At 59.0% G+C, this 12,441-nt stretch overlaps 1 protein-coding gene across 6 annotated transcripts in view; it reads right to left on the reverse strand.

The window, feature by feature from the left end:
• AGPAT3 (1-acylglycerol-3-phosphate O-acyltransferase 3) overlaps positions 1-12,441 on the reverse strand; it is an 86,176-nt gene that overhangs the window by 18,013 nt on the left and 55,722 nt on the right. For all 6 annotated transcript variants that reach the window (XM_028126441.2, XM_088023721.1, XM_088023723.1 and 3 more), the window contains exon 2: positions 4,152-4,378. In XM_028126441.2, the coding sequence (XP_027982242.1) occupies positions 4,152-4,329 (178 nt within the window). In that variant the 5' untranslated portion in view covers positions 4,330-4,378. The remainder of the gene's footprint in view (positions 1-4,151; positions 4,379-12,441) is intronic.

Here is a 12,441-nt window from a genome sequence, read left to right on the forward strand (position 1 = left end):
CCCGTGCAAAGGCTGAATAATTTCCCACTGCATGTAGGACCGCATTTTCTCTATCCGTTCATCCATCGCTGGACACGTGTTCAGACTGTGGGCTTGTGGGACCGACGCTGCCGCAGACATGGGCAAGTTCTGCTTTCTTATCCTTTGTTCGAGAGGAGCCAATACGGCCTCAGCTCCTGACTCAGAGCTGCCAAGGGCGGGAGTGCAGCGTGCTGCTGAGCCACATGCTGGCTCGGGGGGGGGGCCCCTCCCCAGCTGTGTGGCCTCACCTGCGAGAGAGACGGCACAGCCCCCTCCCCGCAGGTGCTCCGGAGTGGGGCCGCTTTGCGGTCAACGTCCATGAACGCTGGCCCTCCCAGCCATCCCTGTGTTCCAGAGGCGCCCAGAGACCACAGACGGAGGGCCGGATGGACAGGCACCCCAAACCCCCTACAGACGTTCTGTGAGGACGAGCCACGGCCCGTCCCGGAGAGCGGCTCTGTCGGAGCGTCACCAGGCTGCTCTTCCCTGCCCGCCAGTCGGCAGCCGAGGGAACAGCGGGCCGGGGGTGCCTGCCCGTCTCATCTGGAGACCAGCAGCCTCTCTGTCCATGGAGCGTGGAGCCGCCATGCAGCTGCCAGCCCGCTGTCCGTGCCTGCGACCCCCGCCCCGCGGGGGCGCACTCTGGAGGAGTCTGGCTGGTGGGCTCCTGGGCCCAGCACTCATTTTTCGGTGTGATTTCCTTCATTCAGAATGAGCAAGCTCTCTCTTTCAGCCACTCGCTGCGCATTGCTGTTCTCAAACTCCCTGCACTGACTCGATGGGGATAGAGTGGCTGCTGGGAGGGAGGCGATTTTCTCTTTTCCAGCTGGGAAGGCTGGGCGTGGCCAGGTCAGCGGGAGCCGGGGGCCAGACGAGGATCACGCTGGGAATGCACTCAGGGCGGCTAGCGGGAGGGCACCAGGCATCACAGGGTGAGAGCAGGGTTCGCGTCCAGCCAGACGTTGGACAGTGGCTCAGGGTCATTAAAACAGTGATGTGACTGCAGCCCTCCCCGCGTGCCCCTGCAATCTGGGGGAGCCTTCCACTCAGTCCTCATCGGAGGGGGATGCCTGTGGAACACCCCTGCTTCAGCGGGTCCCTCGGGGGCTCCCACAGCCTCGCACTCAGCCACAGAAGGCCGGCGCCCCTCACAGGCGTCTGGGCTGCGCCCCGCACGAGGGGCTCACTCCCAGTCTGCTTCCGGCCGGCCGGGAGACAGGTTCTGTTCTCAGGCTTTCCTCCTCTTTGTCGTCTTTGTTACAAAAACGCATTTGTCTTTGCTTTTTTAACCCATCTTCTGCTAAGAGTTCTCAAGTTAGTCTGATGTCTGTTTCCCACCCCACCTTTTGTTAGCAAAGTCTGACGTCAGAGGCCGCTGTCCTCCTGGCAAATACCAGAAGAAGTAGCCCAGTGGGACTGGAACTCTCCCCCAACGTCCCCTCCCTCCCCCTCCCACACCCCCCACGCACACAGCCCTCCCGACCCCCACCCCTGCTTCTGCCCTGCCTGGTTCTGGTTCAGCCTCACACACCGGGCATGGTCATGACTTAACAGGATTGCTCAGATGTACCTACTCACCAATTTCTCTGACTGCCCTCTTTCCAGCACCTCAGACCCTGCTTTATGATAGCTTTTGTTCTTCCTAAAGAACTTCTCCGACGGGAATGTCAGGTGCGTATCGTGGGCCGTGCGTGCCGCCACTCTTGGCTGGCATCAGACTGTTCTAGCTCACCCTCGTTTGAAAGACTGCCATCGGTCCGTCTGTCCATTCCTGCCAGCACTTGGGCTTTCCCTTCTGGGTATTTCTGCACCTGCTCTCTGTCTCCGCTGTGTGTGACCTCCTGGGGCATGTCTGAGCGTGCCTGTTGGTTTATTTTCCCTGCTGGGAACACGCTGTCCTCGTGGAGTCACAGCACCACGTCTTTGTCCACCAGGAGGATTCTGTCCCAGCACCGCCTCTGCCGCGTCCCCTCCACAGATCCGGCTTCTCGCCCCGTCCTCCTTCCAGCCCGTGTCACCCTCCCCTCCCGGGTCTCTGCCGCACACTTGCATCCGCTGAGTCTGGTCTCCCGTGAGCTGGGTCCAACGTGACATCACATTCACCAGCTAACAGTTCACTCTAACAATACTCGACAATTACAATTTTCATTTATGGACGTTCTATCTGATTCTTTTTGTCACTGTTTGGTAGTGTTTTGTCTAAATCTGCCGGATGTTTCTTGTCCTCCGACTACGAGTTCATATTTGCTTTGTCTTGACCTGTGAGATTCTTCGAGCCTAAAGGCTCGAAGGAGGTATTTCCCCCAGATCTGCTGATCCCAAAGGGCGTTGCTAACCAGCTCCAACCCAGCCACGGCTCCGGGTCCAGTTAAATCCGGTCCCCCCACCCTGCAGCTGGTCCAGCTGGGGCCCCTGGAAGGCAAACTGGAGGCTCGGTGCCAGCACCCCGCTCTCTGCTGAGGGGATGGGGCAGTGGTGAGAGGTCCCCTTTACGTACTGTGCCCCCAGCCACGTACTAATAAGCCGGCCTTATCCAGGACCGAGCCGTTCGGGAGTGTTTTAACCTTATAATCCTGCTGCGGGTGGAGTCACAATTTAGTTTTTATTAATTAGTATTTGCCCTTTTGGTGTGTATTCCTCTCACCCAATTATACTCATGAGCAGCTCATTGGATGTTTCACACGATAGGATTTTTAACTCTCCCTCCCCCCACCCCCACAAAAATCTTTTATCTAAAAGAGAAACCAGACCCTGGGAACCGAAGCTGTTAAGCGTGTAAGGCAAGCTAAATCTACGGGCCAGCTCGCCGGTCTCGGCCAAGGCTGCGGAAGTCGCGGGCCTCCGGGCCTGCTTGGCTGTCATCCCACCCCTGCTCCCGAGCTGGGAGGCTAATGGAGACTCACCGTTTCCCAAAGGATATAAAATGGGTATTGTTTTCTCTTTACTATAAAAGAAACATGATCTTAAGCTAAAAAACGTAAACAGCACAAAGTCAGACATATACATAAATAAATGCAAATAGTGAAAAGGAAAAAAATAAAAACCAAACAAGCACTAAATAAGTAAAAGTAAAACACAAAGTAAAAAGTAGAAGCCCCTCGTTCCTCCAGTCCCTGGGTATTCGGTTTCCTGGGGCCCCGGGGGACCCTCCAGGCACGACCAGCGCGCACACGCGCACACACGGCACACGCCGTCCTCAAAGAGACAGCAGGGCGCCCTGTACTTTGTTGTGCACCTTCCTCTTTCATTTAGAAATGTATTTTGCAGATGGCTCTGCGTCAGTAGGGAGCCGCCCTCACTGGTCAGGGCTGCGGGCGTCTGCGGCGCACTCACCGTACTCGTGCCCCACTGAGGGGGCACTACGGTGGCTGCCGGCCTGTGCTGATGTCAAAGTGGTAAAAGGAGAAGGTCTGTACCGACGGCGCTCCTGCAGGGAGCTCTCAGGCATGTTCGTATCTTGTGGGGTAACGGCCGGCAAGGACGGCTGTTGCAGGCGTCCCGCGATGCGCCCGGCGCCCCACACGCCGCATCACGGGCGTCCAGCCCTGGCAACCGTGGGCTTTGCTGTGGGGCTCCGCGTCTCTGTCCACCCAGCAGGTGGGGACTGATTTTACACGCCCACGCAGGTGCATGTCGGCCACAGACACACACGTCTACACATGTACGTCAGATCAAAAGCGGGAAAGGGTCCTTGTCCTTGACAGATGGGTGCTCGCACGCCCCAGAGAACGGATGGGCCTCGCGGCGCCCCGCTGCCCGGCTGGCGAACCGAATTCACATCTGTCCTCAGATAGCCAAGACCATGCTAACCATACAAAACTACGTCCTCGGTGGGTCCAAGCTGTCGGCTGTCGGGATGTCATTCGGCTCAACCCCGTGGAGAGGCTGAGCATCTTCCGGCGCATCTGCCGGCCACCCCTGAGCAGCCCCTCCGTTCCCACGTGGGTACCGCCAGCCGGGCCCCGCCTGCCGCTCACGTCATTGGGAGCATTCCCCACCCCGGGGCCCCCGCCCGGCAGGGAATGCAGGCAGGTCTGTTCGGGGTTTGGGTTCGTCTGGCACAAAGGACGTCCTGCCCCCCTGCTGCCCGGCCCCCACCTCCCCACGTGCGCGGCGCGGGCAACACTCACGGCTCCACAGTGAGTAGGCGAGGCGGCAGTTGAGCCGGCGATAAAGCTGCTTGTTCACCGGCCAGAGGACTAGCGTGCAGAGCTGGACGAAGTTGATGACCAGCCCACTCACCACGAAGACGAACCCGATGAGGAGGTGCACCATGAACTGGGTCTTCAGGTAGGCGAGCAGGCCCATGGTCGCTACTCAGTAGCGAGTGCAAGGTCCTTCACTGAGAAGAGCCGTCCTGGAAAGGACAGGGACAGCAGTGAGGACGGGCCCCCAGGGCCCCGGCGGTGGCACGCGGAGGACGACCCACGGGGCTCGCGGAAGAGCCCGCCAGCCAGCGGCTCACTCACGCCACTCTCCGCGGCCTTTCCTTCTGGGAGGGACACACACTCTCGCACACACCACGCGCACACCATACACACCCCCTCCCCATGCATACAAGAAAGGAAGGAAGAAACCTAAACGAATGCCCCCAAATATTACTAGTGATTGATTACTTCTAGGAGAAAGCATTACAGATAGTTTTTATTTTAGACTTTTTTTAGCATCATTTAAAAAGATCAAACTGCACGTGAAATCTCTATAAAACAGATCTACACTATGTCAACTATTTAATTCCCAAACTGTGGTGCACTTGGAAGCTAACAGCCTCTGTTTGGGCTCTAGCACAGCACGGTGACTCACCCACGGACCTAACCAGTTTTTCTCCCTTTTTCACATGCATTTCTTACTTCCAACAGTGAAGCCCAAACCTCACATTTCTTGGTTGCACTTGTCCCGTGAGCTGCCCTGTAACCCCGCCTCGTGGCAGAGAACCAAGCAGGAAGCAGTGATCCAAACTCAGGGCTGCCCGTGGTCTGCGGGAGAGGGGCCCACACACTCTCTGGGGAGGGGGCACGGAGCTGGCTCTGAGACAGGCTCCCCAACTCTCTGGGGCAGGTCCTGCTTCACTTTACAAGCTGAGCACACCTGGGGGCACCAGGGGGCCAGTTGCCCCCCGAGACCAAACCGACTGTGCTGGAAACAGGCCGCTGTGATTTCCGAGGCTGAGTCACAAAAGTACAACTTTTGCCCAGCCCCTGGTCCTCACGTGGTCGGCTCAGGGGGAGCCGGTTGCCGTGTCAGGAGGACATTGGCAGTGAAAGCTGGCCGTCCAGGCCCAGTCAGGCCTTTGGATGGCACAGCCCCTCTGCAGCCCCGAGCCACCAGCCCACTGTGGCTGAAGAGACAGGGAGGGTGACGAAGGGCAGGGTCTCTCTCAGACCAGTGCTGGGACGGTTTGTTACTAACTGGTTACTCGCAGTTACTGTAACTGATCCTCTGAACGTAAAGGACAGAAAGCAGGGGGACAGCAAGACACTTCTTACTACATTGTTGGGGACGCTGCAAACCCTCCCCTCCAAGCAAACAGCAGCACGGACAGTGGACTTGTTCGGGGCCCCACCGTGAGAAGCAGTAGGACCAGATTCCAATGTAGGCAGCGAGATTGCGTCCGCACACTTCCCACAGGCAGGGGACACTTCTGGAAGGCAGAGTCCCAAACATGCCAGCCAGGCCAGGCCTGACGACGTACTCCTTCCGTGTACTAGAGCTAATGGCTTTGTCCAGACCCGGCATCGATGCCCATCCTCTAGCACCGAATTGGCAGGCTCTCTGCACCTCACTGCCCCCGGACACCAGGCTCTACCTGCACTCCCCCCACCTGCCCCACAGGCCAGAATAACCAGGGTCCCCAGAAGCCAGCGCAAAGATTGCCGTATCAGCTGTGATGCTTTTAAAAGCAGATTCCCAGGTTCCATGGCCGACCTGCTGATTCCATCACCGGGGCACGAGGTACAGGTCCATCAAGGTGCAGCTCAGCACAGCTCAGATGTGCTCACTGGTGCGCAGGGTGATGGCACCTGGAAAGCCACGGCCACGGTCAAGGCCATGCTCACATCAGGGTGTTTCCCATCGCCCCTGCCCAGGCAGTGCCCAGGCCCTGGCAATGCCACCAGCCTCTGGCACTGTGGATCCAGCTTCCTTTTCTCTAGGCTCACATGAGTAGAAACACACGGCACCTGCCTCGTGGCTCAGCACAATGTGTGCACCACCGTTCAGCCTGAAGGCAGCTCGACCTTCCATGGCACGGGGGTCCTGATCTACCGATCCACCTGCCCATGGCGTTTGGTGACCATGCATGCTCGAGCACAAGTCTGTGTGAACGCAGGCTCTCACGCTGGAATCCATTTCAACCCCGAGGTTATAAAGTAGCCAGTCTCTGGGCTGCCTGAGTCTCTGATGTAAAAGTCCATCCCCAGGAATCCCTGCGGAGCTGCACCCACCCTTAGACACGCGTCTCTCATGGCCTTACCACCAACACCGCACACTCCTGTCTGGAATGCTGGCGTCCGGGGTCCAGCTGGCCTCCCTGCCCCAGACCCCGGGGCTCAGCAGGGGCCCTGACGGGGGCTGATGGATGTGGCCTGGAGCTTCATTCCGACAGCTAGCCTTCTTGGTGACTCACGTTCACGACCTGCCCTTGTCCTTCCAAGGTCACCCTAGGTCAGTCCCACATGCTGTCTGCTGGGCTCCCGGGACCCGAGGGTGAGCGTGGCCCTGGGCTCTCCTGGGCTGTCAGTCTCTGGCTCGGGCGCCCCAGAAGTGGGGTCCAAATGCACGACTCCATCGCTCCCTGTGGGCCAGACTCCATTCTCAGGAACATCAGCCACGGTGGCTCAGGGGTCCTCCACATGCCCACCCCACGAAAGCACCCAGTGCTGACCGTCTGCTTGGATGCTGCCCCACTCGGCCCGCACGCCCCCAGCCTCTCCCCGGCCTCGATGGGCACAGCAGGAGTGCGGTGGGGGAGGCGCAACTCAGGCCGCCGAGAGCACTTAAAAACGGCTTAACTCCGGCCAGACAAGATTAAGTCAGGCTCTGCACGTTTGTACACAGTCCGGCACTCTGTCGAGTTTTACTTTTTAAACAGAACTCCATTCTTGCAAAGGCAGCCCACGGGGTCTGATGCTCGCGGTGCCCGCCGGCCGCCACCACCACCACCACCGTCCGTGTTCAAAACACACGGCGCCGAGCTCTTCCGTAAAGTCAGGAAACGCACTTCATTGCACTTCCCCTTGAGGTCCTCTGCAGGACCTTATTGTAATGTAGCAGACGATGCTTCAGGGTCTAAGAATCTCTAACAGAAATCCATACAAACACCCAAGCTTGCGTTTCTGCTGCAGGGCCGCAAGCTAAGCGGCTCCCCCTGCAAGCGAAGTACTTGGTGATGCTCCGTCCTGATCATCTCTGTCTGCGTGTTGTCTCTGCTTACGACCGACCGTGCTCGGGGCGTCGGGAGCTCTGGGTGATGCCCCAGGATTAGGATCCGCAGCGCTGGGGCGTGATCATCTGAGCTCCTACAGACGACGCTACACTGTGCCCACGCGGGTTTCACTCGTACCCGTTTCCCGACAGCATACCTCACTTTCCGTAGGTCAGAGCCCCCTGAGCCCAACCCAGGGTGTCACAGTATCACACGGCGATCTTCATGTGCAGGTTCCTGATGACTGTGAAGTGATAATAAATCCCATAAGGTGGGTTCTTGGAGTCTAGACCTCCATGTTACAGATGAAGAAACTGAGGCCCAGTGGCTTCAAGAACTGCCGCTCGGGACAGGGAAGCCAGAGCCCAGCGCTCGGCCACAAAGCTGCTCCCTGACGTGAGCACTAGACACACGGAGAGAAGGCCCAGCACGCAGCCCTTCACCCTGCCTAAAGGACACCGGGATGACCCCCAGCGCCCGGGCCTCCGGAGACACCAAATGCTTATGAGGAGCCTGGAGGCAGGACAGCCAGCCTGTCCCTCTCCCGCGGCACCTTCTCACTAATGCTCAGATGCCGTCGCCGAGGCAGCGAGGAAGCCTGGCCTGTCTCTAAGTCCTTTCATTAGATAATAGGTCTAGGTTGTTCCAGAAGCCTGCATCTGCACAACTTGATCCTGACGGTGAGGTGGCTGCCTCCTGAGTCTGTGCCCCTGGGCGAGCTGCAGGGGGCAGGGGACGAGCTGCATGCTCAGCCTCCTCAAAGTGGGGGTACAGTGTGGAGCCAGCCCCCCGGGCTAGAAGGCCCAGAACTGACTACTGGCCAATCGACAGGGGCAGTGAGACAGGTGGCTTGGCGAGGCTGAGCTGAAGTTGTTCACAGAGCAGCAAGGCGGCCTCACGTGGGAGCTTCGGTGCTGCTGGCCACGGCAGGGACGCTGGCCCCGGGCCTCCAGCCCCCCAAGAAGCGGGACCTTCCGTGGTTCTGACGCCCTGTCCCTCCCGGGCCTTCTGCTGCTGATTCCGAGCCCGCGGTTCCCGCTGCCGAGCTGTGGCTCAGGGCCACGAGGGGAAGCGAAGAAGCACCGGGGAGCAGCTCAGCACCGTCATGAGAGGGACCTGACCACACTCAGACCCCACGGGGGCACCTCTCGTTATGGCTGAACGGAGTCCCCCAAAAGCTGTTGGGGTCCTAACCACCAGCACCTGAGAATGCGGCTGTATGTGGAGGCCGGGTCCTTAAGGAGGTGATGGCATTAGATGAAGTCATCGGGGTGGGCCGTAACGCAATCCGCCCGGGTCCCCAGGAGGGAGGCTAGGGCACAGCCTCCGTCAGAGGGAGGCCATGTGAAGACACAGGCAGACACCTCATCTGCAAACAGGTTCTTCCCCCACAGCCCTCTGAAGGAGCCAACCCTGCCAAGCCCTTGATCTCCCACGCCAGCCTCCAGGCTGTGGGAACAAACGTCTGTTGCTGAAGCCGCCTGGCCTGTGGCCCTTTGACCCGGCTGCCCCAGTGCAGGGACCCACCTCTTACAAACATGCAGGCCTCGTTCCCAGTCCTGTAATTCGAGAAGCGTGCAGGCCCACTCCCACGTCCTGCTGTAAGCTTGGCGCTGCCGCCCAGGGCCGGCCCCAGGGCCTGCCGGTGAACCGCGGCCCAGCCTGCCCGAGCCCAGGGGCAGACCCGTCACCCGATGCCCGCGGACCCTCTCTCCCCAGCACTGGTCCCATTGTCCCTCTTCATCATGCACGAGCCGGTCCGGCGGTCTGACCTTCAGATATCCTCCCAGGCACCCCCCACCCCCCGTCTTGGCGGAAACCCCCATATTTCCAACAAAGCCTTTGCACGGGAACAGAAACCAAGGTCCACCATCCTCTACACCCTCAGTGGGGGCTGGTGACCGTGGGCGGACCGGCTGCCATTTCATTGATGTGCGGACTCAGCGCCTTTTGAGCCTCTGCCCCCCTCCCCCACAGGGTGTCCACGTCATGGCGGGGAAGCAGCACGGGACCCTGCGATGGCATCAAGTGGCCCCGCAGCCGTGCCTCCAGCCTGGCGCTGCGCTCGTCTCTGCAGGGGACCCGCAGCCCCGGCCCCCGAGAGCCCGGGAGGAGGCGCCGCCGCGGCCGGCCACTCCGCCTGCCGCCCCACCCAGCCGGGCTCAGAGCCCGGCGGCCTCAGCTGGCCTGTCTGAGGGCGGGTGTAACCTCGGGCAGACGGGGGCTGGTGATGGCAGAAGACATTAAATACGCCAGAAATGCATCGCTTTTGATGTTCGATGCGTGGTCTGAATGACGGGCTAAGAACCGCTGCGTTCCAGGTGGATTTCGGTCACCCGCACTCAGAGCCCATCGTGAAGCACAACTAAGAGGTGGCCGCCAGCTTCCTCCCTCCCGCCTTGCCCGTCCGCTCTCCCACCCCACAGGTGAGCGCCGCCCCGTGCGGCGCGCAGAGCGGCCCCGGCCTGCTCCCAGGCACAACAGGAAGGCCGGGCTGGCTACACAGGGGCTTTACCAGGCGTGAGCCCCGGTGTTCCGTCTGCATGTGGAGAGTTCTCCGAGTCAGGCAGCCCTGGAGGACACGCTCTATCAACAGGACGGACTGCTGAAAACAAAGAGGAGAGGGGGGAGAGAGAGAGAGCATGGCCTCTCTCAAATAGTCCTCAACTACCTAACATAATGCAGGTGGCAACGTGATGCAGAACCAGGACCAAGCCTCATGCTGCCTGAGCAGCCAGCCCGGGCACTCCAGAAGCAAACACACCTCACTCACGGTAGGACTCTCTAGCTGCTTGACCGGCTCCTCCTGGCTCTTGCTGTAGACACGGCCTGGACGAGCGTGTCTGGGTGGTTCCCCAGCCCACGGCCGATCTGATGTGAGCTGGGACCCCCGGGGCGCTGGCGGCACACATCCTGCTGACAGCGACATGGCGGGGCAGAGCCAGCCCACGGCCTGGGAGGCACCGCCTCAGAGGGTGGCCGGCGCCAGGAGCGGGGTGCACACCCTGTGGCACCTCGATGACATCACGAGTGAGGACACGATGCCGCCACTGCTGTCCATGCCGAGCTCGCCACGATGCCGAGAGAAAGGGCTATATCCCTTCAGCAGGTTACTTAACGAGGCCAGGAAGCAGCAAAGGTATTTTCACGAGTCCAGCTAAAATTTCAGATTAGACAAACACAATCTTCTTTTTGAGGCTTTAAGGGGCTACCTTTAGTCCCTGGGTAAATTCATTTACAGGGACCACCTCATCCTTCTATCGGCCAAAAAACAGGACATATCACTTTGCTAATAATCATTTGTTGCCAGTCCAACCTCATCAGTATTTGGAACCACCAAGAACTCTAAAAATCTACGAGGAGGAGTAAAATCATCACTATTTGCAGATGACAGGTCTGTATCCTGTAGACCCAAGAGAAGCCGCTGTAACCGAAGCACTACCATGACCAGGAACAGGTGCAGAGTGGTGGAGAGAGGAAACACAATGGACAGAGATCCACATTCTCAGAACATCCGATCATGAGGTCTGACTGAAGTCACTGAAGGCACGACAACAGAGAGGTGTAGTTATTTCTGACTTAGTGGTTCCAGGACCCTGGCCCCACGGGGTCATCTGAGACCCTGGAGCAACCCAGGCTGGCTTCAGGGCTCCCCCCACAGAGGCTTCCCCACTAAGTGAGGGTGGAAGGTGGAAGGTGGGCCCCACGGCTATGGATTTATAGGCCCAGGTGCAGACCAGCCAACTGCAGCCACACGAATGACCCAGGTGGAGACCAGCAGCGGGGACCTCCCCGCGGGGCCCAGCCCAGATTGCTGAGCCACAGAATCGTGAGCCAGTAAGGTATTGGTTGCTATGAGCACTACATCTAGGGGGGTTTGTCAGATAATGATACACGAACGACACACGAACCAGTCTTTCTAAGATCCTTTATAAATGCAACTGAATCCTAATTAAAATACCAACAGGTCCCCACCCTCACCTGGAACCAGACACTCAGATCCTACAGCTCATATGAAAAAGCAAACAGGAAAGAGAAGCCGAGAAACCGTGAGAAAGAGCCAGGGAGTAGCCTACATGATATCCCAGCTACTACAGAGCCTCGGTGACGCAGGGTGAGGCCCTGGCCTCCGAGCCGACAAGCAGACCCGCGAAGGAGAGCAGGGCTGGCGCCTGCACACCCCACACCCACCACCTGGACCCGCTTGGTGGACAACCCGCCTCACATGTGCACCGACTTCCTGTTGTGTTTGTACTTGGGCACATTTGTCTTCCTATTGCATTTAATGCTGTTACAATGAACAGAACACAAAACTGACTTAACGCCATTACCGGGCTCATGAGAATCTTAGCATCCTATATTTTCTCAACCAATGGGAAAAAAGATCCAATTAAATGACATACAAAAACCTCCCCTCAGGCCCCACGAGTAACATGCAGCCTCTGTGGGCTCCCCCACCACACGACGCCAGGTGGGAATCGAACCCTAAGAGGGCACCCCACCCCCAGATCTAAGCCCTAAAGGAACCCCACCCCCTCTTGGAACGGCTGGTCTGGGGATGTGCGTGGGACCCCATTCCAGGCAGCGGGACACAGGGAAGAAGTCCGCAGGGACTTCCAGGAAGTCGTCTGCTTCCCTAAGAGACAGATCCCTCTGGCAACGCCCTTTGCCCTTGGCCCTCTTCGAGCGAGGAAGGGTGTCCCAGCCTTCTTGGGAGCCAGAAGACCCACGGTGTGGACAGGAGAAGCCGCTGGTCCTCCGAGGCCTGAGACCACGCAGGCAGCTCCCCTCTGCAAGAGGCAGAGAGGACAGAGTGGCAGGATTTAACTCCTGGCTCCCCACCGCCATTTCTGTTACTATTACTTGCGCAGGTCTGCATAGACTACGTCAGTGCTCCGTCCCGGTTTGCTACACGGTTGACGCGTGCCACCTGTACGTACATTTGTGACCAGCAGCACGGCTTCTTCATCTTGAACCTCTCACACCCCATCATGCCA

Source organism: Eumetopias jubatus, unplaced genomic scaffold (assembly GCF_037043125.1).
Source record: "Eumetopias jubatus isolate StellerSeaLion01/CBP00866 unplaced genomic scaffold, mEumJub1_p1.0 scaffold_1, whole genome shotgun sequence".
NCBI classification, from domain to species: domain Eukaryota; kingdom Metazoa; phylum Chordata; class Mammalia; order Carnivora; family Otariidae; genus Eumetopias; species Eumetopias jubatus.